Source organism: Protopterus annectens, chromosome 5.part0, assembly GCF_019279795.1.
Source record: "Protopterus annectens isolate FY-2018-M chromosome 5.part0, PAN1.0, whole genome shotgun sequence".
NCBI lineage: Eukaryota > Metazoa > Chordata > Ceratodontiformes > Protopteridae > Protopterus > Protopterus annectens.
The window spans coordinates 1,813,354,999-1,813,381,292 of NC_056735.1; the positions used below are offsets into that span (position 1 = coordinate 1,813,354,999).

The window sequence follows — 26,294 nt, forward strand, 5'->3', positions numbered from 1 at the left end:
TTTCTGTATCATCTTGCTAAAAACAAAAGTGTCCCAAATGATGTGCTTTGCAGAGAACAACTAAAATCATCACAGGCACGTTACATTCAGAGAAACAGCAACACTTTCTTGTTATTCTTTTTTTATTTTCATCTTATCAATACAACTATACTTTGATTGGGGTTATGTATTTTTGTCTCTTCCATATATAATCTGTGCTGTTTAGTCTTAAAATTTGGTTTGTCAAGGCCTGAAATGAAGACTGCACCATAGTTGTCATTGTTGCAAGATAGGTATGAAATAGGCCTAGAGATTATGTTGACATCAAGGATCAGTTCTTATTTTCACAATTCTGACTGGTGCAGAGAGCATGCTGAAAATTATTTTAAATGACTTTGGGAGGTATGGCCAGCCATGGTGCTCTATACAGCAGGTGTTTTGGCCTTGTCATTCATCATCTGGTACTTTTTTGAATGTCTCAGTTTCTGTGAACCCTAATCTGCACTGTCATTTTAATCAGGATGATCATTTTGCCTTTAAGCCCACTACTGCCATGTGTGCTTTGGTTCCACAATGATGTGAGCATGTCACTGTCATCACTCCTTTCCCAAAGCAGATGTAGAAGCAATGGGCTTGCACTTCCGGGGTCTCACATTACTAAGTGTAGCTAGCTACTTTGGTGCCTAATCTGATCAGGTGCTGAAAAAAAAATCTGTCCATTCACAATCTGACAATCTGACACTTATTACCAAGTCCATATATACCTACTTTCCTCAACTTGAGGACAAAGAAAATAAAAAAAAAAAAAACTGCTTCTGGTTCTATTATTTAAACTTTAGCAAACCGCTTGCTACATTTGTAAAAAGCAGATGCCACAGTTTATGCCACACATGGAGCAGTAAAACACTTTAGTTGTGACAGCAAATCCAATATTGGCTTTCATTTCTCAAAGTCGGTAATGCAAAGCCTGTCGACATGTGCCAATTATGCACACTAACACTTTGTGCTCAGAGTAGCTGCCCCTGTCACTCCACCCTTCTGCTGACCACCAGAAGCCCTAATCTATTACTGGAGTAAGCATTACTCCCATAGCCTATGTGATAGAAAAGAAGACACAGACAGCTTCATCCTCCTAGCATCTTATAAATCTCTATACCAGTGCTCTGGATTTTTTCCCAAATCCATTTTGCTGACAGCATAACCGAATACCCAGGTGTACCATGAGCCAGAACAGAGTAAGAATTTGAGGACAGTTACATTTACAGAACAGTGCCACTTGATTTCCATTCTGTCTATTTTCATTTCTATTGAAACTTGTTTGGAAACAACTGCACCCTTCTTGCAACATTGTAACAGTTTGCGTAGTTTGGTGCCCGGCTTCTTACAGAATGGAGAAAGGCTAAGGAGGTTAATTTAGTTCAGAATACACAAGTACTCTCTGTTGCTCAAATTAATCTGATTATTTAGAATTAACAGAGACCAGTCAGTTTTGGAATACCCTAATCTCCCACCAATTATTCAGCAACCCTCCCCACTGACTAGTGCTGGCCTTACATGCAGAAGATTTTTTGACATTCCCTACTACTGAGAAAAGAAATGAGGAGGAAAGAAAAATAAAAGAAAACCAACAATGAATGAGGAACAATGGGGATATCCTGTTTAACATCAAGAACATAGTATTAAAGCAACACATATAACAAAGCATTCAGAAGGCTGGTGGCTTCACTATTATCAAATAAGAAGCTAACTTCTGAAAGCAATAAACATTTCTTTACAAGTTTAAGAACAAGAAATATAATGTTATACTGACCCAAACATATAGTAATAAAAGTAACCAAAGTATAAAACAGAGGACAGTGATACATTATTAAAAAAAATTGACAGATGACATTTAGAAAAATCTAGAGAAAGAGGGTGTAACATAGTGTACTGGCTATTATGCAGCAGATGGAACAGTCACCCTGGATATTGAGGTCCAGTCCTATCTGAACGTACCCATTTGGGCTAAGAAAGCAGTGGCTCATCTCATAGGAGCTGTAGTTAGGATTAAAGTGGCCATCTTTTCTACCAGTGGACTATAGGCTGCACCAGGTCTGCCTTAGAATGAGGCACAGCTGGAAAACAGTGGGCTTTGGAATGGTGAAAGCAATGGGACAGAGATATACACCTTTTATACTACCTCTTCTGTTGTTGTCTTTGCAGTGACTTGTATCTTTACTAAAGCACAGAAGCAGGGGCTACTGTGGGAAGAGGGTGCTATAAGAAATTACAATAAAATGAATAAACTGTGTTATGAGACTGGAAAAAAAATCAATATTTTGAGGGGCTGCAATGCACACCACATAGGTGAAAAAATCCTAGGGCCCACAAACATGCAAATCACATCCCTGAATGAAGTAAACAGGAGGTTTCTTTGTTGTTTCTGGTACATGGAAGACTGGACAACCAGTAATGAAAACAACATGCATTCCAGCAGTTTGTGCTGTAAAAATGTAAATTAGTTACCTAGAAACTGAATCAGTTCTGATCATGTAGCGTAGCAGTGGTTGCTGGCAAAGTCATGGAGAAGATTGTAAGGAAAGGATCAAATAATTTTCTTGAGGTGAATGATTTAACTAATAACAGCATAGCTTTACAGAAATACCATGTTAGACTCACTTAATACAGTTTCCTGACTGGATGACAAAAATGACAGATCAAGGTGAACCAATGGATGTACCATATATGGACTTCAGTAAGGCATTTGACTCTGTTCCATATAAAGAAATACTGGCAATTTAAAGAAAAAAGGGGTAATAATTAAACCCTTAATGGGTTATGAGACGACTACATGATAGAATGTAATTGGTAGTCATTGGGGGAGCTATCTATGAAACAAAATAATTCATGTGACATCATGATGGTCTGCTCTTTGCACAATGCCCTTTAATAATTATCATAGGATCATAGGATCATAGCAGGTTACTAGGTTATTGGCCCTAAGGCCTCTACAAGCCTAGCCATGTTATACCCTTGTTCCCTTATGGACCAAGATATATAGTCTATGTTTGTGCGTGAATCTAAGATCAGCACAGGCTGCCCCTGCCTAAGAGGGTCATAGGTGGCATCCCCAGTGTAAATTTATGGTTTCCTATCCAATTGCCCAGGTTACTCTTAAATAGGGTAATTGAGGAGCTCTGTTTTACATGAATTGGGAGTTTGCTCCAGAGGAGTGGCAACCTCTGGGAGACATATCTGTCTCTGCAGCATGTCCTCTTAATATCACAGGCTAGGTTAAGATCCTTAGAGTGAGTGAATCTTGTCCACTGTATTTTCAAATGTGCAGCAGCTTCATCAAGGCAGGGTCTGAGACTGCTCTGTAGATCAGACACAAGTTGCCACTAAGCAGTCTATATGATACTGAGTAAAGTGATAGGGCCTTCAGTCTGTCCATGTAGGTCATGTGTTGTAGGGTCTGAATTTTCTTGGTGAGAAGCCTCTGAGATCTCCCCAGTTGCTGCAAATGTCTGGTGAGGTGTATACAGAAGGGAGCACTGTACTGTATTATTGGTCTGATGAGAGACAAATACAGGGGAGTTATAACCTCCTTAGCTTTGGATGCTGTACCCTTGCTTATGAGGTGTGCAATGTAAAAGGCCTTCCTTACTGCTGTGAACACCTGATGATTGAAATTAAGGCTGTTATCAACTTGCCTTCCTAAATCTCTCACCACTGGGTTTTTACTTGGTGGTATTATTAATGTTGTAATTAGCTGGGGGTTTCTGCTTTTCTGAAGGGGATGATAATACATTTTTTTTACATTTAGTTTAAGTCCATGGTTTTGACATCAGTCATTTGTCTGTGTAAGCTCATTTTGTAGTATGTTGACAGCATTAGGGGATTTGATGGTTGCACCCAGTTTGCAGTCATAAACAAACTTGATAAGCCATAGTCCATCTATTTTGCCTGGACTTCTGAAAAATATATACCAAACAGTAAGTGGCCTAGCACAGATCCATGTGGAACACCACTAGTAAGAGGTCTGATAGTAGAGTTGGCATCCCCAATTTTGACTGCATGTGTTCTGTTTATGAGTCAGTTGACAACCCATCTATTGACATAAGGGTTAATCCCCAGGTGACTGATGCCTGAGTGAGGGATTGTGTCAAAGGCCTTGGCTAAGTCAAGATAGGCAGTCTGAACTGTTTTGCCTTCATCAAAAGCCTTGGTGACATTCTCAAAGAAGTCCACCAGGTTTAGCAGGCAAGATCTGTCCTTGATAAAGCCAAACTGGGTCAGGTCAGGAGTTTGAAGGTCACCTATATTCTTGTTGATAAGGCCCATGATGATTCTGTCCATGGCCTTGCAGATAGGCCTGGTTAGTCTTATGGGTCTGTAGTTCCTGGGGTCGGTTGAGGGACCCCCCCTTTGTGCAAGGGGGTTACAGTTGCTGTTTTCCACTCAGCTGGAACAAAGCCTGTGCTCAAACTGAGCTTGAAGACCATGCTCAGTGGTTCCACAAACTCCTGTTTTAGACCATTTAATAGGCAGCCTGGGATGTCCCACAGAGGCTGTGTTTTTGACCTTGGAGAGTGTGGCTATGACCTGCTCTCTGGAGACACTAGGCAGAGAACTGATGACATGTATGTTATGGGGTATGATTGGTGGGGACAGGGGGTGAAGATTTCACCAAACCTATCTGCTAGCAGGTTGGTGATGTCCTCAGGTTTGCTATAAGTGTTACCGTCCATAGCTAATTCAGCACAAAGCTGGGCCTTCCTTTTTAGATTATGGACATAGCTAAAGAATATTTTGTGATTTTCCTTAGCTAGTGAGGCTAATTTAGTTTTTTAATTACCTTTAGAAGACTTTACAAGATGTATAATCTGCTTGTTTATGCTTTGGAGGGAGTTCTTCATTTGCTGGGACTGTTTTCTCTTGTTTTTTGACAGCAGTTTCTTTCTGTTATTGTGTAACCTATTTATGCTGGATGTCCAGCAGGGTGGCTTATTTTTTGTGAGGATCTTGATTTGATCCATTCTGGCATGGCTGAGTCTGTACATCTATATAGGTGTTTATACAGGACGTAGGGTACACCTCAGTATAGGGGTCATTGCTATCAGTGCTGGCAGGGGATCTGACACTGTCGATGTCATCTCTCAGTAGGCTATAGTTTGCTTTGGAGAAATGTTTAAATCTCTTTGCTCCTGAGGGTCGGCCAGGTATGATTGTTTCTTGAACAAAACTGATTTATGACTGGACTTTACCAGGGAGGGACTCGCACATGGGGTGGTGCAGAGACCCCCATATTGGTGAGCACTATGTCAAGGATGTTAGAGCCCCTTGTGGAGGTGCTGACTATCTGCTCCAGAGTATTTGTGTTAACAAAGTCCAGCAACCTTAGGGCAAGCACTTTTGTGTTCATATACGTTACCTAATCGATGGAAGGATTGGATTGGAAAACGTAATGTGCTTGCTGATGATGCAAAATTAGCTTGATCAGAACTGGATCATGGGGTGGGTTAATTTGCATAAATATTTGAAAAAGTTCTTGGTACAGATTGATAAATGTCAGTTAAATATCAGTTTACACAAATGTCAGGTACTACATAAGAAAAATAATAAGCTAATGATTCATTATGTGTGGTGGAGGTGGCGAAGAAAATAATTTACTAACAGTAGTTTCACAATGACTAAAGGATTCATCAAAAGTAATGCAAAAGGGCAGTAAGTAAAAAAAAACATAACCTGGTTTTCATTTCAAGATGCATGCAGTTCAAGAATGTAGAAGTACTATTATTTCTTCATAATGCTATTGTTATACCATAGCTGGAATATTATTAGCAGTTGTAGACCTAGTATAGATATAAGAGCATTAAATCAGTAAAAAAGTGCAGAGAAAAGACACTAGGCTAGTAACAGTAATGAACTTATTACAGACAGACAGACTGCATTTTGCTACTTCACCTTGCTATCAGATAGGGAATTTAACTGACTCACAATACAAAAGGTTAAATGGTTAATAACTAGACAGACAAATAGCTTGATAACTAGATATATAGATAAATACATAAAAGTAAGCAAACAAATCTGGGATGGAGTCTGCAATAGTTAGAAGAGAAAGGATGGCATGATTTGTATAACTAAATATTCAAATAGAAAATTGAAAAATGCATATTAAGTACAAGGACGGAGGATTTAGACAAAGTCATAATTTGCAACCATAAAGGGTTAGTTTGTATTTGGATATGAGAAATATTGCTTTACAGAGTGGTAGATCACAAGTAGAATGTACTATCTGACTGGAAGTTTAGAAGTGATATTCCAGAGACATTTAAGAGAACATGGGATAAAAAGCATATGGTCAGTGGTTTATGGGGGCAGTGCTCCAACATGTTAGTTGCTGCATTCAGGTGGGTTTCATAGGCTCAAATCTTTTGTTGCATTTGTATGTGTGTGTGTGTGTGTGTGTGTGTGTGTGTGTGTGTGTGTGCATGTGAGCAAGTATATATATATATATATATATATATATATATATATATATATAAATATGAGTAGCTATATATGTACTTCCGCAGTGGTGTGAAAAACATGTATATATGTACACGTTGCCTCTGTTCAAACAAGCACACATGCATTTAAATGTACACTCAAGGCACAAAGCACCATGTTTTTCATTATGCCCAGTGCATATACTTTTGGTTGCCTAATTCGGTTTGTTGCATGCTAGAGTCAAGGATGCTCATGGGTTATTATCTAATACAGAGATTGCAGTCAGTCCTACACTCAATGCATTGGGAGCTCAGACTTACTTGAAAAAGAGCTGTTGCTCTGGAATAAGGAAAAGCATGCAGACCCTCTCCCCCCAGCATTGGTTTGACTATGAGCTTTAATTTAAATACCTAGCAGATATCTGCAAAACAAGTGACGATAGTGGAGTTTGCAATAAAAAGGAATATAATTAACTGAAGGAAGAGTAAAATATATTATGATTCATCAGAGCACTCTGTTTCTGTGCTGATCAAAGGAAAAAAAAGTGAAAGAAGCAATTCCTGGTGTTGACCTATTTGGAAATATTAATTAGGAGTAGAGATAAACGATAAAGCAATTTCATTTTGTTACTAAGAAAAAATCAAGCTAGTGAAGACAATGAAGTAATTCAGATTATATGGTGGGAGAGGTCAGTGATAGATAATAGAGGGCACAGACCTAGGAATAGAAATGCCACTGGACTAGTAAATACAATTTGTTTTAGATGTATAACGGAGAGGAATATGACAAAGGATGACATATTGAAGAATACTGAATTGCAGACAGATAACAGCAAACTGGGAAGAATAAGCACTGAGTCACTGTTTCAAAGGCAAGAATGCTGTGCTTTTACTGCTGCTTACATTTTTTGTAAAGCAAATTAAAAATAAAAGAAGTGTCATATATAAATTACATAAAGCAGAGACGGAAACAGATGCATGGAAAGGGTGTAGCAGCTAATATATACATATGATTCAGCAAAATGCACTGAAGGAGCTCAGTAATTGTGAGCTGGCAATTCAGTGTACCACCCAGCAAGCAGAAGGCAAACAGCTTGCCACAATAGTCACAGGCACTTCTAAACTTGGGATGTACAATGCAAAGCAGTTTTGTAATAAATTAAGTATTCTAAGTAAGATGAGAGATGCACAGTTTGGATTCAGATCAGGATGTAGCACAACTGACCTGATGTTTTCAGTGAGACAGACAACGGAGAAGAAGCTAGAGATGAGCAAAGAGTCCAACTGGGCATTGCGAGAGTTGGAAAAAGCATATGATAGGGTCACAAGAAAGCTGATTTGGGCAGTCCTGTAACAGTTTGAAGTCCCAGAAACATTGGTAGAATCAGAGGGACTACAGCTAACTTGCTCAGAGTGTTGGGGTAGGTGTGACAGAAGGCTACCACACAGAGAGTGTTAGGTGTAGTGTGTGTGTGACAGATGGATGCCACACACAGTGTCAGGGGTAGTGAGTGGCAGAAGAACACCAACAAAGCTGGAAAGTAAGGTGTATAAAAAACAATGCAACCAGCACCACTGTATGATACATAAACCTAAACAGTGAATGTAGAGCAGCTGAGGAAGGTACAGGTGATGGAGATTAACTGTCTGAGATGGATTACAGGATACGCACTGTGGGACAGATGAAGAAATAGTTACACAAGAGCAGAAGCCTGAGTAGCTCCAATTGCAGAGAAGGTCAAAGAGAACAAATTACAGTGGTTCAGTCACATGTGCAGAAAAGCAGAAGAAGAAGAAGATTTAGTGAAGAAGATTTTGGAGGCACAGGAAGAAGACAAGAGGAAATGAGGACATTCAGCAAATAGATTTATGGATTGTATGAGATAAGACCTGAGACAGTCAGGCATGATTCTTGAAGAACGTAAGTGAGTGGCATTGAATCAAGAGAGATGGCAACAGTTGATGTGACACGCCGACTATGTGTAGACAATGGGAAAAGAGGGTTGATGTATGATGATGATGATGATGACCAAGTAAAGTGTTGTTTGAATAACAGGTGCTGAGTAGAGTTTAGAAAAACTCATATATATTTCAGGTGTGTAACAAAAGAAGTTAGGCCAAGTGCTGTGTCAAGTAACATAAGTGGCCCCTGAACCAAAAAGTTTGGATAACCCTGGTCTAAAGCCAGTCTTAGGGTAAAGGCAGGAAGAAAGAATATTATAACAGAGGGGTAGGCCTAGGTCATAGGATTGTAGAGGGGGAGACAGGATGAGAAACTATTAGAGCAAAGAAGGGATGTGAGAGAGTAAGAAACACTTTCATGTAGGAAGAAACATTATTACAGAGGATGAAATAATTCACTCTATATCTCTTAAAGTGCTAAAGGTGACAAATTCAACATGTAAATATTTAATTTTGTTTTGATGTCCTCACAGTGTTCTGTATTTCTAATTTCAGCAGGAAAGAATTTTGTTTTGCTGGTTCAGACTTACAGAACGCATTCTTAATATTTTTAAGGAGCCCTTGTATGTCGGCAGATGCAGTAGTGCACACTGTGCAGGGATAATCAGCTGTTCATATGTTGTGCACATGTGATCATGCAAATTAAAAAAAACAGTAATTCACATTACACTCTGTAAACCAAGATAATAATGTATCATGTAAGTTGTAACACCTCCAGTGAAAAGACAACCACAGATAGCCAGTACAACCAACCACACACTATGCTGCATGCAGTGTGTAGCAACATACATAGTAACAAGCAGTAAAATATTAACCATGGAGTATGTCCCAGCAGCAGCAACAGCAGCAGGAAACACGTGTACATAGGGAGGAAATGTGTGTACTTAGGAAGGAAACGAGTGTACATAGGGAGGAAATGTGTGTACTTAGGAAGGAAACGAGTGTACATAGGGAGGAAATGTGTGTACTTAGGAAGGAAACGAGTGTACATAGGGAGGAAATGTGTGTACTTAGGAAGGAAACGAGTGTACATAGGGATGCAAGTGCAGCATAACAACATAACCCGAAGTAAGAAATTATCATTTAAAAATCAGTTTTAAATGGAACACTCTAAGCCATCATAGCACACAACACCTATATACAGATGTCTTTACCTTAGTTTCTGTCCACATGGCCTCTAATTTTCATTTTGAACTTAAGCTTCCCAGAATCAACAAGCAAAGCATGTGAGATGTAGGACTCATGTACTGGTATTTCGAGACTATGTAAAGGCTAGTCTATGAAAACCTGTGATGACCTGGGTAATTCAAAAGTTCTTCCATCTTAATGACCCTACTGCTTATGTGAAGTACCTCACTGCCAAATTCTATGCACATGTAAACAGCCACGTAAATCATCTGTTCCTCACAGAAATAAATGCAATGCCACAAACAAGTCCATTACATTCACCATAAGAATGAAGCCTGGAACATCTTCCAGTTCCTCAGTATTTATGGAATATAGGAAGGCTAATCTATTAAATCTTAATGATGACCTGGCTGAATTCAGAAATCCCCTGCCATCTTGATGACCCCATTGCTTATGTGGAGTCATTCAGTGCCATATTAGGTGCACATGTAAATAGCTACATAAACACATCTGTTCCCCATGGAAATAAGAAACTATGTACAGGATCATTACAGAGTTATTAAAAAAATGATACAAGTAACCCTCCTTTCCTTTGTGGATAAGGGACACCTGTAAATGCCCTGATGTATCTTTGTTTGGCCTGCCTCTGGGTTATTCATATGCAAAATAAAATGGCTAAAAAATATCATGGGAATGTAAGGCTAGGCTTCTTATGATCCTCACAGATCAATAGCTTAGTAAGAACCTGTGAACCATTAGGCAAAATACATTCTGGGTCTTTTCTGGGAAATAGCAATACCATTAAGGTTTATTAAAGCCCTTTCTTCACATTCAAGAGTGCTGGATTTTTTTCTTATACATACATACACACACACACACACACACACACACACACACACACACACACACACACACACACACACACACACACACACACACACACACACACACACACACACACATATGCGGGTCCCATGAACTTTGTTGAAAAGTGCTATGGTCAACATCTGTTTAATCAACCCAATTTGGTCGACTAAACAGATGGTTGATAGGTGTGTGTGATCGGCAATCCCCAGGTAGGAGAATATACCCTTTTCCCCAGAAACTGTGTCATCTCAGAGTTAGAAGATATAATTAGTAGGGACTGTGGGGGACACAGCCCCCCCACGTGGGAGATACAAGGGGACTTGCCCACATGCAAACATTTTTTTTAGGTTTTGCATGCGCCAAGCATTGATTTTCAGTGCATGTGTATCAGCAACACTAATTGCATAATGTTGATCAATTTGGGTTGATGTTATGCGTGTTGACAACAGTAGCATTCAATGGATTTAACTAGATCCATATCTATATCTATATCTATCTATATCTATATCTATCTATATATATATATATATATATATATATATATATATATATATATATATATATACACACACACACACACACACACACACACACACACACACACACACACATATATATATATATATATATGCATTTTTTTATACTGCTCATTAGATACAGTAGTGTATGTAGTAGAGGTATACATTCAACATGTCACTGAAATATCAGTTCATGCATCTGCAAAGGTAATAAAAAAAAAATATATATATATATATATATATATATATATATATGGTTCTACCTCACTTCAACGACACGCCGGAACATCGACAGGGAAATCGCGAGCCCCAGAAGATCGACAGCGCAGAAGACCGACGCGACGGGACCTAGAAGATCGACAAGCAGAAGACCGACCCGACGGATGAAAGCACCGACGCCGAGGATGCCGAAATGGGAAAAGGCTGTGTAAGTATGCGGTAGTGACGGACGTTAGGGTGCGAGTAAGGTAAGTGGGGATAGGGGTGGGTTAAGTGAGTTAGGGTTAGGAGCGGTCAGGTAAGTGTGCGGTAGTGATTGTGTTTGGGTTAGGGCGGGATAAGTGAGTTAGGGTTAGGGAGCGGGTCAGGTAAGTGTGCGGTAGTGATTGTGTTTGGGTAGGGGCGGGATAAGTGAGTTAGGGTTAGGGAGCGGGTCAGGTAAGTGTGCGGTAGTGACGGACCTTAGGGTTAGGGTTTGGGTCAGGGTTGTAGGTAGTTGTGTATGTGTGGTTTAGTGTGGGTTTGTAGGGATTTTGGTGTGCTCGTGTTGTGTATGTGGTTTTTGGACGGGGAATGTGTTTTGGTTGTTGATTGTGGTGTGTGAAGTGTATGAGGTTTCGTGTTTGTGTACCGTCGGTTATTTCGTTGTCGGGCATGTGGGATTTCGTGTTTTTGTACTGTCGGTTATGTGGTGTCGGTGATTGCGTTGTCGGTGTTGTGGTGTTTCGTTTATGTGAGGTAGAACCATATATATATATATATATATATATATATGATGAAGCACTGGATTATACACCAATGTCAGCTTTCAGACAGTATCCAGCAGTTTATGATCATACCACATTTTGAATATTTAATATGCATACAAGCAACTGGTCACAAAGAGAAACAATTAGGCACCTGTTTTATAGCTGACTGTTCCTTTCTCTAAATATAGCAGCTATATTTGGGTTGGAATTCAAATCAAGATGTCTATGTGCTTCTGCATGATGTTTAGGGCCTCAGTAATCAGCCATTTTGTATCAAAATCACTACCCACTGCTAGTTTTCATGATTTCTAAAACCTGGAATTTAAAAGAATGATTGCTAATGTCTCATAACTTTTCCTACTATATAAAGATACAGCATTATGTTCACATGTAGCTCTGATATTGCAAATATATTGACATATTTGGTGATTAATATGTTTATTAGTTTTTCCTATGTAGTAATATAGGCAGGTACATATGGTTATACATACTGTATTCAAAGAAGATTAAGTGCAAAACCATTGACCGTGCACTGCTTCTGTGTGAGGAGATATAAAAAAGAAATCATTCTGAGTGATGTATTCACAAAAATAACAGCTACCACACACAACATAAATATTTGTTTTACAGCACTTTTCGTAGCGGTTATCAGCCCAGTTTAAACACATCATCAATAGCAACCACAGTGCCCTTACCACATGTTTTATTTCTACACTCACCAGTTAACATATGCTAGTGCTCACAAAGTCCCCTGTTACTGCCTCATTTATTATATACATAAGAAGTGAAGAATCTTTGGCAATCATTATTAACCCACAAGAAATATGATTTTTGTTACAGGTGTTAGAAATCTGTTCCACTTCAATGCTGTTATTGCCGCTGGCAGCATATTTTGCTGGAGCTCTCAGACAGCCTCCATTGTATTAAGTCAACAACCCCTGGCAAACTGACGTTTTCATCTATTCTTTATAATATTCCTATAGTGACAACTCTTGGCATGCAAAATGCTATTACATTCAGTGATTTTTATACACATGATAATGCTGATGTAATTACCTTGTCTCTTAATTGTTACATCTGTAAAGAAATACTGCTAGCATTTGTTGTACAGATGAATCTTAAAGTCGTAACAAACATATACGTATTCATACAGTCATGCTATATCATCACGCCAAATAAAAATATTAATAAAGCAGTTTTGTATTAAAGCATTTATCGATAAATTAGAAACATGCACTGGCGTTATGTTCAGCACAGCTGGAATTACACTGTATATTCTAGATGGATAAATGGACAGGATTGATAGGATGTATGAAAAATTTTCTTAACGAAAATAAAAAGAAAAAAAAAAAACTTAACCAACTTTTGTTTTCTGACTGGAGACTTAGCCTATATGTTCCTCATGGTATGTGCTTTAGGTAGTTATTATGAGACTTGATGCTCCCTTCCCATATGTATGGTGATGTGACATGCATCACTTAAACAGTGGGTGCCTATTCACTCTCAAAGGCAGCCAGATGATTATAATGGAAATGAAGAGAGTCATCTAGAAAAATGGATAGTGATGAAAAGATCTTTACATTTGTTGTTAACTGACTAGTCTAAATATCAAAGCCTGGTTCAACACTAGGTGTCATAGGCAGCTGCCCAGGGCCCACTGCTGGCTGGAGGAGGAGACTGCTGCTGGCTTTAAATAATAAAAAAATGCTCTATTAAGATATCCACCCTGGTTTTAAAATATTAAAACAAATGTATGCACCATTAAGGTAAACAGAGATTTGATTTTTGGAAATGGAATAAGAAGTAAGCAGGAACAGAATGTGTGTGTGCATGTCTGTGCATGTGTGCATGCATGTGTGTGTGTGTGTGTGTGTGTGTGTGTGTGTGTGTGTGTGTGTGTGTGTGTGTGTGTGTGTGTGTGTGTGTCTAATGCCCCATTTAGGGAGTATGGTCTGGTTAAGTAACTTGGTCAGAATGAAACCCTGATGCTTCACTATGGAGACAAGAGGCTTGATCCTCCACATCAACGGCCAGGCTCATTTAACATTTTTTTAAAAATCACAGAGGGTTCCAGTCTGTCTATGTCAGTTATCTAACTGCATAGTTTGTAGTTTCAGGTACAACAGTTTGGCTAGCATGTAGTGCAGATGACTAAGGCTATGAACTGTTAAAAGCTGCTGCTGTAGTATATAGTCTGATTTCCTCAGCCTTTATTTGTTTTCTATGGAACTCTCTAAAGTTACTTCTCCAGACAGTACACCTAGGCTGCTCCTTAAAAGGAACATTCGTCTGTTAGCAAATCCATTACACATTTATTTTTTGAATTCCTGCACCGTTAACACAGAACCTGTTGGCATTGTCGACAGCCATTTCCTATTGCATAGCTAATTAAAGCTTCACTATATGCTATTTAATTTTGAATTCAAGCATATCGCTTGTAGTCAGATGCATTTTGACTAAATGTGAGTTTCAAGGGAAGAGACAGTTATCTTTTTCATGCTAAGCTGTTTTCAATGTGTGAGTGCTTTGTTTTATTTAGAAAATGGTGGGCATTGTTTTTTATAAAATTTTAAATAAAAACTTTAAAACCAAATCTCTATAATAACAAAAAGTAAAGAAGTAAATAGTATGTACTCTGATGGATTTGAACAGTGTTTATGGTAACTGGGGAGAGATAAAATGAAGTATTTAGGAGTATGGATTAAAAATGATTCTGATGTGGCAGCTAAGGATATGTGGGAAGAGACTAAACAAAACATAATGCAAAAACTGAGAAAATGGAAGCTTTGTTATATGGATATGGATAGTAAGATACAGGTAGTCAAAATGTTTTTAGTCTCTTTAGTTTTATACACAGGTTAGGCATATTTTTTATCAACCAGAGGAGAAGTTGTGGATAGCAATTAATAAAGAGCTGAAGGACTTTATCTGGGAGGGGAAGAGGCAAGAGTCAAGTAGGATAAGCCGATTCTTCCAGCAGAACAGGGTGGAGTTAGATTACCCAATCTGAAGCGGTATTTTAGAGCTACACAGCTAAGGCTCCTGTACATAGCACAAACAGAAAACTATATTTCAAAGTGGAAAGTGATGATGTTGAAACAGGCGGAAGCTCATGCATTAAGGAGAGACTAGGAGTTTGGATGCAGGCCTTTAAGGAGAATAACAATAATCACACAACCCAACTCTGCTTGTGTATGCTGCAATGACACAGCATTGCTGGCCATTCAAATAAATCAGACCTGTGTTGAGTGATGTCAGACGGTATTGTTACTCTTGATGATAGAGAAGACATGGGGAGGTAAGCATGACACCCCTCAAAGTATGCTGCATGCACTAATATTTCTGATTTTTCTATGACTTGTGGGTTGTTGAATAAAATCAGTTGTAGTATTTATATTGTCATTAATTGATTTGCTTTATTCATTGCAGTAACTTAAGAATGTACACATTTATTAATAGGCCTGGACTGTATAATATAGTCTAAACATGTTGCATTTTAGTAATATATTTTTGCAGTGTCTTATTTACAGCTTCCACGAACTGCACAAAAGATTTGACATTTATCAGGTCATTTAGTCTACATTATATGGAGTGATGATAAGACCAGTCTGATTTTCAGCATCCACTATGTAGTCATGGTTAATATATTATTGTGATACAGACTTCTCTACAAGATTGCACTGTAAAGGATTTCAACATTTAATTAAAAATCACTACTCTGGCAGTTAGCACAGAAGACTAAAGCTTTGACTAGTTAGCGAGCTGTTTTTTTGTGGCAAGGGTACAGGTCTTGAATTTGTCCACCATCATTTATATACTGAGTGACACTGAGCAAGTCACCTAACCAGAAAGTGCTATGGAACAACTGTGGATTTGGGCTAGACTCCTTCATGTCTTCAGGACTGCGTGCCAAGTAACTATGAACCTGTTGGCATTGCTGACAGCCATTTCCTATTGCATAGCTGATCTTGTGCAGAAAATGTTATGGCAGTATCAACAACATCAATGTTTTAATGTAACATAGGCAATTTATTTTTGAGGGCAGCAGGTCTCCAACTTTTAATTTCATTTTTGTCTTTCTTTTTCCATACAAAGTTAAATATACTAGTACATAGATCTGTATGCATAAAACCTTCATTTAAACATTCACTCATAAATATAAAGAAGCATTTTTTTCTGCCAATCTATAAAAGTCTTATATAATTGATATCCTTTTCCATCTGGCCCTCAACTGACTGTAAATTAACTTGTCCAAGTATTTTATCTAATTCATATAAGGAAACTTAATTTTCTAATTCTTTATTTTCCATGTCTGATATTTTTTTTAACATTCCATTATTTTTTGTGTTCCTTCTTTTTATCTCTGAGCATTTTCTTTACATAAATTATTATGATATTTATAATTAGTTCCTGAGATCTTCTTACCTCTCCTTTGTCACATTTCATTTCTCTCATTATGCTAGCATTTTTAAACGGTACTACTCAAGTAAGCTGATATCTCTTCTCTTTTACAGGTACATAATATCTTTGCTTAAATAATACTTCTTTAATTTTTGGTTGATTCTTTGAAAAAAATTCTCTATTCTGTCACTAAACATTCTCTATCATTTCTTTCTAAATCTTTTAAATCATCTGCACACATTGTCCTATAATTTGCCTTTTCTGCTTTTCTTACATCTAATTGCCATTCTAAAAACACATTTCTTATAATTTTTGAAAGAGAGCTTCCCCGCACACCAGTTTTTTATAACATACTGTAATGGGAATGTGATCATTCCATAACTGCATCTATTTTTTATTTTCATTATCTTCCTATAATTTCTTGCTTATTCCTTTTCCCAATCTGATACACTCATTATTTTCCTCTGTCACTACACATATGGTTGAATGGCCTGAAAAAACAGTTATAAGCATTTCTTCTTCAACAATATTTAAAGCTTGTGATACAATTAACTAAGCTATTTCTGTCTTATATACACCTCTACTGTATGTCCATAAATTAATATTCTACATCTTTAAATTACCACATTTTATAACTTCAAACAATTTCATTACCTGTATTTTTCATATAGTGGCTGCAGTGGTCCAGCTGTTAGTGTTGTCTCACAGCAAGAGGTTCTCTGGTTTGATTCTCTGCTGGACCACCTTCTTTGTGGAGTCTGCATGCCCTCCCTGCAGTTGAGTGAGTTTTTAAGACATGCAGGTATGTGTGTGCCTTCTCTGAAGGTTGGATGCCGGGCTGGCAACTCTACACCATAAAAACACCACTGCCAACCAATCTGTGCACCAGTGATCTGCTGTGGTGACCCCTAACTGGGAAAAGCCAAACAACATAGCTTTATTACCTGTATTTTTCTTGCTTCCTCTCAAATAACAATTACAATATCCTATCAATATTATATTCATATTTATTACTATGCAATACAGAATATTTTGCATCATGATCTGTTTTCCCACTAATATAACATTTTCTTTTATCACAATTACTTATCAAATGATCATCTTTCCCTCAAAAAAAGCATGGTTTTAGTTGACCCCAGTATTTTACAACATCCTTATTTTCTTCTGTACTTACCACACTAGGAAAATGATCAATTATCTCTTTTTCCATTTTCAATACAATATGACAGTCCTATCCACCAATCAATAATCCTCTATTACAATAAACCTTACTGATGTCCATAACTTCGTTACAGTTTACTCACATGTATCTTCAAAGTCTCTATTTCAACATCAGTGTGAATTTGAACATGTAGTTTCTTTCTTGTTTCCCAGTGAAATGCTTTAACCACATATGAATTCCAGGGTTTACAGTTTTTTTCTTTTCATAAAAGCTTTCCATGATGGAACCAGTCTCAAATATAATGTTACAAAACGTATCTTTATGTTTTAGAAACAAAGCTCTTACCTCATGAGCCTTTACACCTAATGACACGTTCAGATTATCCCAAATGTCATACCTGTTCATTTCTTTTTGTACTTTATTCCTGATTCTTAGAACAAATTTCCTTTGATAGTTCTTCTGCTCTTCTCTCACCAGTTTCCCTGCATTGTCCTTACCAGTCTCAGCATAAGCCTTTTATTTCGTAAGTCTTGCTGTTCATTACTTTTTTTTCCCTTCTTTTATGGAAAAGTTTAGAAGGGAAGATGAGGTTTGTTATGTACAATACTAGAACACTGAAAACTCCCCAAAACATACTGTGTTATTTAATTTCTTAACAAGACTGTGTGTTAACATGATACTATTACATGAAACAAGGCTGATTAAGTTGAAATAAACCAACCTATGTAAGGCCAGGGCAGCCAAGACTGGTGCTCATTTAGAAAGATTTATTCGAACAGCTAAAGCCCTTTTATTCTAACGGGTAGGTAGTCACAGTAGTGATATATGAAGACAGCTCTACTTCAGTAGATCAAAATGCCAGATAACAGAAATTCAAATTCATGGCATGAGAAGATTGCAATTTCATAAAACAGAATGTTACTATGTTGAAACTTGTAAGAACAAAGCACCTACTGCGTATGTCTGACAAAACTTGGGAGTTTCTGAATGGAGATCATGGAGCACAGAGAAAAACACTTGATTTAAAGTAAAAATGTACATTTTTAACATTTCTGAATGGAGAGCACAGTGCAGTGAGGATTGGGAATTTTACCCTTTTCTCCACTGTAGTATGACCTCGGAGTTGGCATATATAATTTTCAGGGGGGGTGCAGGGGGGCTTGCCCCCCTACAAAAATGTTGAATATGGTATATTTTTACCTTAAATCAAGTGTTTAAATAGAGCAGCCATTTTTCTCTGTGCTCTGCAATCTCCATTCAGAAACAAAGTTTGTTGTCAGTCATGCATAATAGGTGCTTCATTCTTGCAAGTTTCGACATCGTAAATGTTGTTATGAAATTGTGAACTTCTCATCTCATGAATTTCAATTTTGGTTGTCTGGCATTTTAATCTATTGAAGCAGATCCATGAAGGCACACTATTCACAGTGTTGCTCAGTTTATTTGTCTCAATAAAGGATGATGTGTGTTCATTTTGAATGCAACTGTAGAGTGTCATGTGCAAAGTATCTGAAAAGGCATGGCTAATGTGGGGGAGGGAGGATTTCAGTTTAAATGTGGACCAAACACTGGACAGCTGGCTATAATTAGTGCCAAGGCAAAGCTTGCTGTTTGATACAGATGTTTTACCTGATAGAAATATGGTATTTGCAGCATCCTCTAACTGAAATTTTACCAGTGTTAAGCCCTCTGATGAGCTTTGAAGTAAGCTGCACAACTGAATAGTTTATGTGGCCCTGTGGATTTAATAATATATCATGCTTGTTGAAATTCAGAGGGTCATAATTATGACACTCAGAAAATAATACATCCTAGTGTGTGTTAGTGGTGCCACAAAACCTTTCCTATTCAACAAGATGTAGCAATCTGGGTCTATGTTATAAGTTTGAAGCATCGAACACCTAAATGCTGACACGGAAAGAACGCAAGCTGAAAACTGCAAACAACAACTTCCATGGCCTTATGCTTGGCCATTATCGGGAATTGCCCTTTTCTCCAATGTAGAGCGATCACAGAGTTGGTATATTTAGTTAGGGGGGTGTGGGGGGATTAGAGTTTGAAAGTTTGTTTTTCTGTTTTCCAGCCAAGTGAATTTCTTCCCTAGGAAAAAATTTGCAGAAGTGACCGTTCGCAGTTTTCAGCTTTCACTCTTTTCATGTTGACCTTTAGGTGTTCGAACAGATGACGCTTCAAGCTTATAATATAGACCCGTAGCAGTCTTGCTTTCAGGTTATGGTCAAGCATCCCTGCAAACAGTGTTCTTTGAGATTTGCTTTTTTAGGCAGGAACAGCAGTTTATTTTCTAACTGCTGAGCCTTGCAGTATTGGACCATGCACTTCTGATACTGAGCCCATAGTACCAACCACTGGTGCTGTATACTGCTGCCTCAAATGATATTTATAGACTTGCTTCTGCAGCAGTCTGAGAGAAGAGCTGTAGGACTGAGTAAACCCAGAACATTGTTGTGTCTCTGTGTACCTGTGAAATTCTGCAGATGAGGACCCTGATAATGGACTGAAGTACAATGTCATTCCCCCATATATTAAGTAAACTGTTCACATATAGAATCCCCCTCCCTTCTTTTTCATAGTACACACAGACAACACACAGAAAATACCAAAAATTGTTCATGCTATCCTGTGTGATACTGATAACTGCATTATTTTGTGCAGAAAGATGAGACTTTTATTTTGGGCAAAAATTATCAACACTGGAGTCCTCACAGTTTTTTTTTACAAACCTTTGCTTAAAATACAAGTGTGTGCTGATAGGTTTCAAATGAGAGAGAGAGAGAGAGAGAGAGAGAGAGAGAGAGAGAGAGAACATGGAGATGCTGGAATGCTGGAGGAAGGCGGGTATTAATCTATATTTCAGGAAGTGAGTGCTCCACTAATTGTCTTATTTAAAACCATGGTGAAGAAAGGAGCTGCTGAAAGAAACTGAAGCAGACAGATGTAGATTCATTTCATAGAAGCAGTAGCCATGTGAAGTCAGGTGATTAACCATCCTGTTACTGATACAAGCATTTAAAAACGTACTGCAATGTACAGCATTTTAAGGAGTGGAGTGCAACCCTTACAGCTATGTGGATTAACTGAAGATCAGCATTGACTGTATGAGCAGGATCATGGGCTGAGCAGTGAGCATGCAATGATCACACAGACTATAGTGAGGTATCTGACAATGCTGTACATTACAGACTCATAGATTCAAACTGGTTCCCAAACAATATAATAAACTGTCCTGATAAATAAGACAGTTAACAGTAATGAGGGTATTGATCGAAAAGCTTCAAAAATCCATACCCAAGGAGAATTTGTTCATTTATTGATAACTCACACTGTGGAAGGGCCAGACAAAAAGTGTTTTACCTTTAAAGTTGATACTAAATGATGTAGTAGGGAGATCAGTCCTTGGCATTGCTAACAAAGAGAGCCAAGGATGGCAAGCACATCAAGAAATCACCTGAGGTTAAGTCCCTGGGCTACTTCTCTGTTTACATCTCAAAGGGCATAGAAAATATTAATGGCTTATGACAAAGTTTGTAGATGACTGTATACCTGATGCCATCATACACTCCTCAGAGAACACCAAGGTCCTCCAAGAGGGCTTTCCCAAAAAAATACCTGGTGTCAAAACCATGGACTAAAACTAAATGCTTTGGCAAATATGACCACCCTTGTAACTATCACATTGACAATACATCCCTGATACTTGATCCCATTGTTAGGGATTTGGAAATCAGTGCCAACAATGAACTGTCCTTTTATCAGCAGATATCAACTATTCCAAGGAAGTCTTTTTTAATTCCACAGCTTATATCTAAATGCATAGCATCCAGATCCAGTTATGTAATTATTCAACTGTACTCATCTTTCATTAGGCTGATCATTGAATATAATGTCCCCTTTCGTAGGCACTTGGCAATGACTGCATTGCTTTCTCACTAAGAAAATTAAGGGCCTAAATCATAAAATGTAGATGCACTATCTGAAATGTTGTTCCCCTTCTCGGTATCCTACAGGCTACTAAGAGATGACCACTACCTTGAGTATAGTGCCTCAACAGACTATCCTGTCAAACCTATTATACCTTTAGAAATCCAGTGGCAGCATAAACACACAACCAAGGGATCTCACTCTCTTTTGGACATGTTGGTGGGTCAGATCTTTCTCACACAGAATACCACTTCTATGGAATAATCTTCCACTCTGCATACAATGAAATCCTTCAGTTACTCTATTCAAATGAAATTTGGGTGACTGGATGGGAAACCATAAATTCACCCTGGCTCATTACTCATGTACCTTATAGAAAGGGACAGTAGATAAATGTCCCAACATATCCTTGTTCTGCCTCCCTCAAGTTATTCATACACAAAAATACAAGGTCTAAAAAACTACAATGGGAAAGTAATGCTAGCCTACTTAAGATCCTCACAGATTAATAGCCTAGTAAGTGCCTATGAAGCTATGAACCTATGCTGGGGCAGTCTATAGGAACAATTGAGGATTTAAAGGCTGTCATTGAAAACAGCTAATATTTTTTTACTTACTTGTTTACCAAATAGTAAATAAATCTGAGAAGTTGAATGTTTGTGTGATGTTGCAGCCTTTCTACAAATTAGTGGCACAATCCAAAGAAACACCCTCCCCAAAAGCAGCACTTCCAGTTCTAGACATTATATCTTAGTAATGATATAATGTGACAATATTTCAGAGGCAGGTAGAACATAATACAACATTTTTATTTTATCGGTGAGGCACCATGAGCAAGTTTCAATATTTGGGCTGTAGAAAGGATGAAAGGATGCTTTTGTTTGATTAGCTGCAGTACATCTACAATACATAACATAGTAGAATGCTACTAAAACTGTTGTCAAGTAGCCTTTTCCAATTAGTGCAAATGAAGCTGTGTTTAATAAAAATAACAGTATTTTTTATTGTTTCAGTCACAGAAGCATCATGGTGCTGTACGAAGTAACTTTTGAAGGAGACATCACGACCATTACAAATGCAACACTGGATTTTATCAGCCTTCACTCAAATAAAGTTGAAGATGACTCCTATACAGAGCCTGACAACAATCCAACTGTCAGTTATACAATCAGTGACTTCCGAAATTATATAACAGAAGCTCTATATAAGGAGACTCTAATGTCTAATACATCTCTGGAGCTGGATCCTGACTCCCTTCAGTTAACCAGTGGTAAATATTGTTGTTATTTTCACAGAGAAGTGTAATGCATATATGCTTTTACTGTGTGGTTCCAAAGAAATTTGAAAATGTTATACTCAATGTTGTAAGCATTAAGATATCTAATAAATTAGTTTGACTGCATAAAGGCACAGACTCGCATAAAGTGGTAAGGCCATAGTCACAGGGTACTTTGCTCTGAGAATCACGCATCTTCTTATTATCTCTTTATATTTCTATTAAATTATTATTATTGGATTTTTTAAAAGGTCACCAAAGCAATGGAAGAAGGCAAAATGGTCCTCACAGTATATCCCCTTGACTTGGCCAAAGCTTTTGACACAATTCCCCACTCAAGCTTAGTAGAAAAGTTAAATAAACTGGGAATAAACCCTTATGTCAGCCACTGGATTGCCAGCTGGCTCACAGATAAGACACAGATAACCAAAACTGGGGAAGTTACCTCTACAAAGAGACCAGTCTCCAGTGGGGTCTACCAGGGTTCTGTATAGGGTCCTCTCCTGTTTGGCATCTAACTTTCTAAAGTAAAAGCCAATACAAATCGGCTTTGGCTAAGTAAATTTGCAGATGACTCCAAACTAGGAGCAGTCATTGAATTCCCCAAATGACTTAACCATCCTACAGGAAGGTTTGCCCCAAATAAATTACTGGTGTAAAAATCATTGACTGAAACGAAATGCTAAAAAAATATTATTCATAATAATTATTAATAACATAATATAATTAATTAAATGTTAATGTATCCTTTGAGAAGTCATCTACAACAGGAAACTACCACATTGACAATACTACCTAAGAGATGATCCAGTTGTTCAGGATTTGGGAACTAATGTGGACAGTGACCTAACTCTTGACCAATATGTGTCTACTGTTGTAAGAAAGGCCTTCTATATTGCACAGATTATTAACAAAGGGATTATGTCTATACCTTAGGGATGTCTTTGCCCCCCTTTACTCAGCCCTCATTAGGCCAATTATTGAATATACTGCCCCATTTGACATGTATCTGTCTAGACGCATGCAACAACTGGAACGCCCAGAGAGATACCTTACTAAAAGGGTATAAGGCTTAAACAAGATGTCCTACATGGACTGAATGAAAGCCATGATACTATGCTCAGTATCCTACAGATTTCTAAAGGGTGACCTGTGTTTGGCATACAAGGCATCCTCTGACCCATTGCTGATGGATTTACTGCACATCAACAAGTCAAATAGCATCAGAAATACTTGGTCTAGGGATCTAAATCTCTTCTGCAGCAACAGAATAGTTTGGAGAAACAGGTATTGGAGGGACAGGTATAGCTCACAGAGGATACCACTGCTCTGTAACAGATTTCCTATCCACATAAAACAAATTTCATCCCTGTCCATATTCAAGTGCAACTTTGATCTACAGATGGAAAACAGAAAATGTACCCCAGGACTTCCACCTGTACTACTAACAGACAGAGGCAGCTCCTAAATGCTTTATCCCATGCATGGGCCCCTCAAATTATCTATGGTACGATTCCAATTATTCTCATTAGAGGTAATATATAATTATCAACCATGGGATGGGTAAGGCCAATCTATAACCAAGTGGTATAGGATATTTCAAGCACAAAAAGGGAAACTGGTTAGGCTTGGAATAGCCTGCTATGGCAGCAGGCCTAGTACTAACCTATCAACCTATAAATCTAGTACTACTATTTGTCTCAATGAAGCCATTGCTGGTCAAAACATTGGACTTCTGTGGTATTCTATAAGGCTTCTAGAGTGCCATTGGTTATCCTTTAGATTAATTCATGTTTTGATTGGTTCCTTTTCTTCAGCAGCCAATGATGGGAGGCTATGGTATCTCAGTGAAGAGCATGACTGAGGTCCTAGTCCTTTACATTAGATAAAACACTACCCACATAAATAAAACTGATGCCAAAGTTTAACATAATTTCTTTATTTCCCTCTCCCCTGTTCTTTTCTCTTCTGTAAATCACTTGTGTAGTTATGTTTTAATAAACTCTCATTATATTGCAAGTGTTCTTAATGCAGTAATATTTGAAAATAGAAAATTAGTACAAGTAGATGCGTTCTCTTTTTGTTGTGTATGGATGTTGCATTCACTTACTGATCTAATGTACATAATTTAAAGAAAATCACTTGATAATGCTAGGAAATAATCCCTGTATTGTCAGCATTCACTAAAATATCCAAATTGCTAACTATGGTTTTTGCAACTAATCAGCACTAAATGTGCATTTGCTACTTCATATTAACCTGTAGTTTTTAGTATCCCTGGTTTGACACCTATGTCACAAACGGACACAAGTAACCTGTAAATGGTTCATCTCTCAGACCCCTGCTTACACTTATCAAGAGTTTCAGAACTTGTCAGAGATTTGGGATGCATGGTTAGACTTAAAATGGCCCTTGTGTTCATTAGCCTAGTAAACACCTATGAACCTATGAAGTATGCAGTAGTTCTCTGCATACTCCCATCAGAAGAGACTATATTATACCACCAAGATATCACAGCATGCTTTATTGAGATCAAAGTATGCAACTGCACAAACAGCCTCAACTCCATGCAATATAGATGCAGTCCATTTCATTTGTTGCTTTTCCTAATGTATTTCTGCTCAATTTCTTTCTTCATGTCTCTCACATTTCATATTATATGGTGATTGCTACTTGTACTGGCCATTGGCCCCATTCCATTTTGGCCCCATTCCATTCTGTGATATAATTTACTATACAGAAATGTTTTTTAGAGATGCAGTCCATAGGAAAAATGGCTGATACTTGGAGATGGCTGTCTCTGGTTTAACTCATTCCCTCCAGTACAGCTCATTTGAGTGTGTACCTTTAATTCCTAGTGGGTGTGGCCTGAACCTTTAAAAATGAAGTTATTATCTTACTGTTCTAACAAATACTTATCAACAGAGGTCAAATATCAATACAATTGTGTTTGTCATCATGTATGCTTCAAGATAAAAATATTTTGATACCGTCTATGTAACATGCTTTTGGAATTATTACTGAAAATATAAACAAGCAATATTTGATGCCTAGAGGCACAGTAGGAGGTTACTGCTGAAACGCCTGGAGGTGCACTTGGTTGTAATTTAAAGAAGATCAAAGTAAAAAAGTGCACACAAAGTATAATTTGTTTGTTTTTAATAAAATAAAGATGGTAAATTAGAGCATTCCTATTTTTCTCCTTTCCTAGTGAAAGAAACACTTTCGGATGTCACAACAGACATGGAACATCCTACACTTCCTGTAGATACAACTGATGTGGTAAGTACTACGTTTCTCAGTACTGCAACAAGTATTTTCATTCTTACTTCTAGCATGACGAACTGGAACAGTGATAGAATAGGGTTGATTATGTATGTGACCTAACGAACAATTAAAGGAGGACTTTTTGAACCTACACACAATATATATAGGTTTTGTCTAACGTCTGCAGTGAAGGGGAAGAATTTTTAAGTGTTATATATCCCTCATTTTGACAGTAATGTTACAGAAATATGCATGTGTCCATAAATCAGTAATTATACAATGACCCCCCCATTAATATTCCAAAACGTGCATGCTGATTGGCCAGCTTGCCCATTGGAAATCCAACAATATACCAAC

At 37.8% G+C, this 26,294-nt stretch overlaps 1 protein-coding gene across 1 annotated transcript in view; it reads left to right on the forward strand.

Moving 5' to 3' along the window:
* Nucleotides 1-26,294, forward strand: part of IMPG2 (interphotoreceptor matrix proteoglycan 2) — a 1,485,782-nt gene that overhangs the window by 830,145 nt on the left and 629,343 nt on the right. Inside the window, exons 11-13 of the mRNA XM_044072040.1 lie at nucleotides 20,746-20,774; nucleotides 22,414-22,664; nucleotides 25,882-25,952. Coding sequence (XP_043927975.1) covers nucleotides 20,746-20,774; nucleotides 22,414-22,664; nucleotides 25,882-25,952 — 351 coding nt within the window. The remainder of the gene's footprint in view (nucleotides 1-20,745; nucleotides 20,775-22,413; nucleotides 22,665-25,881; nucleotides 25,953-26,294) is intronic.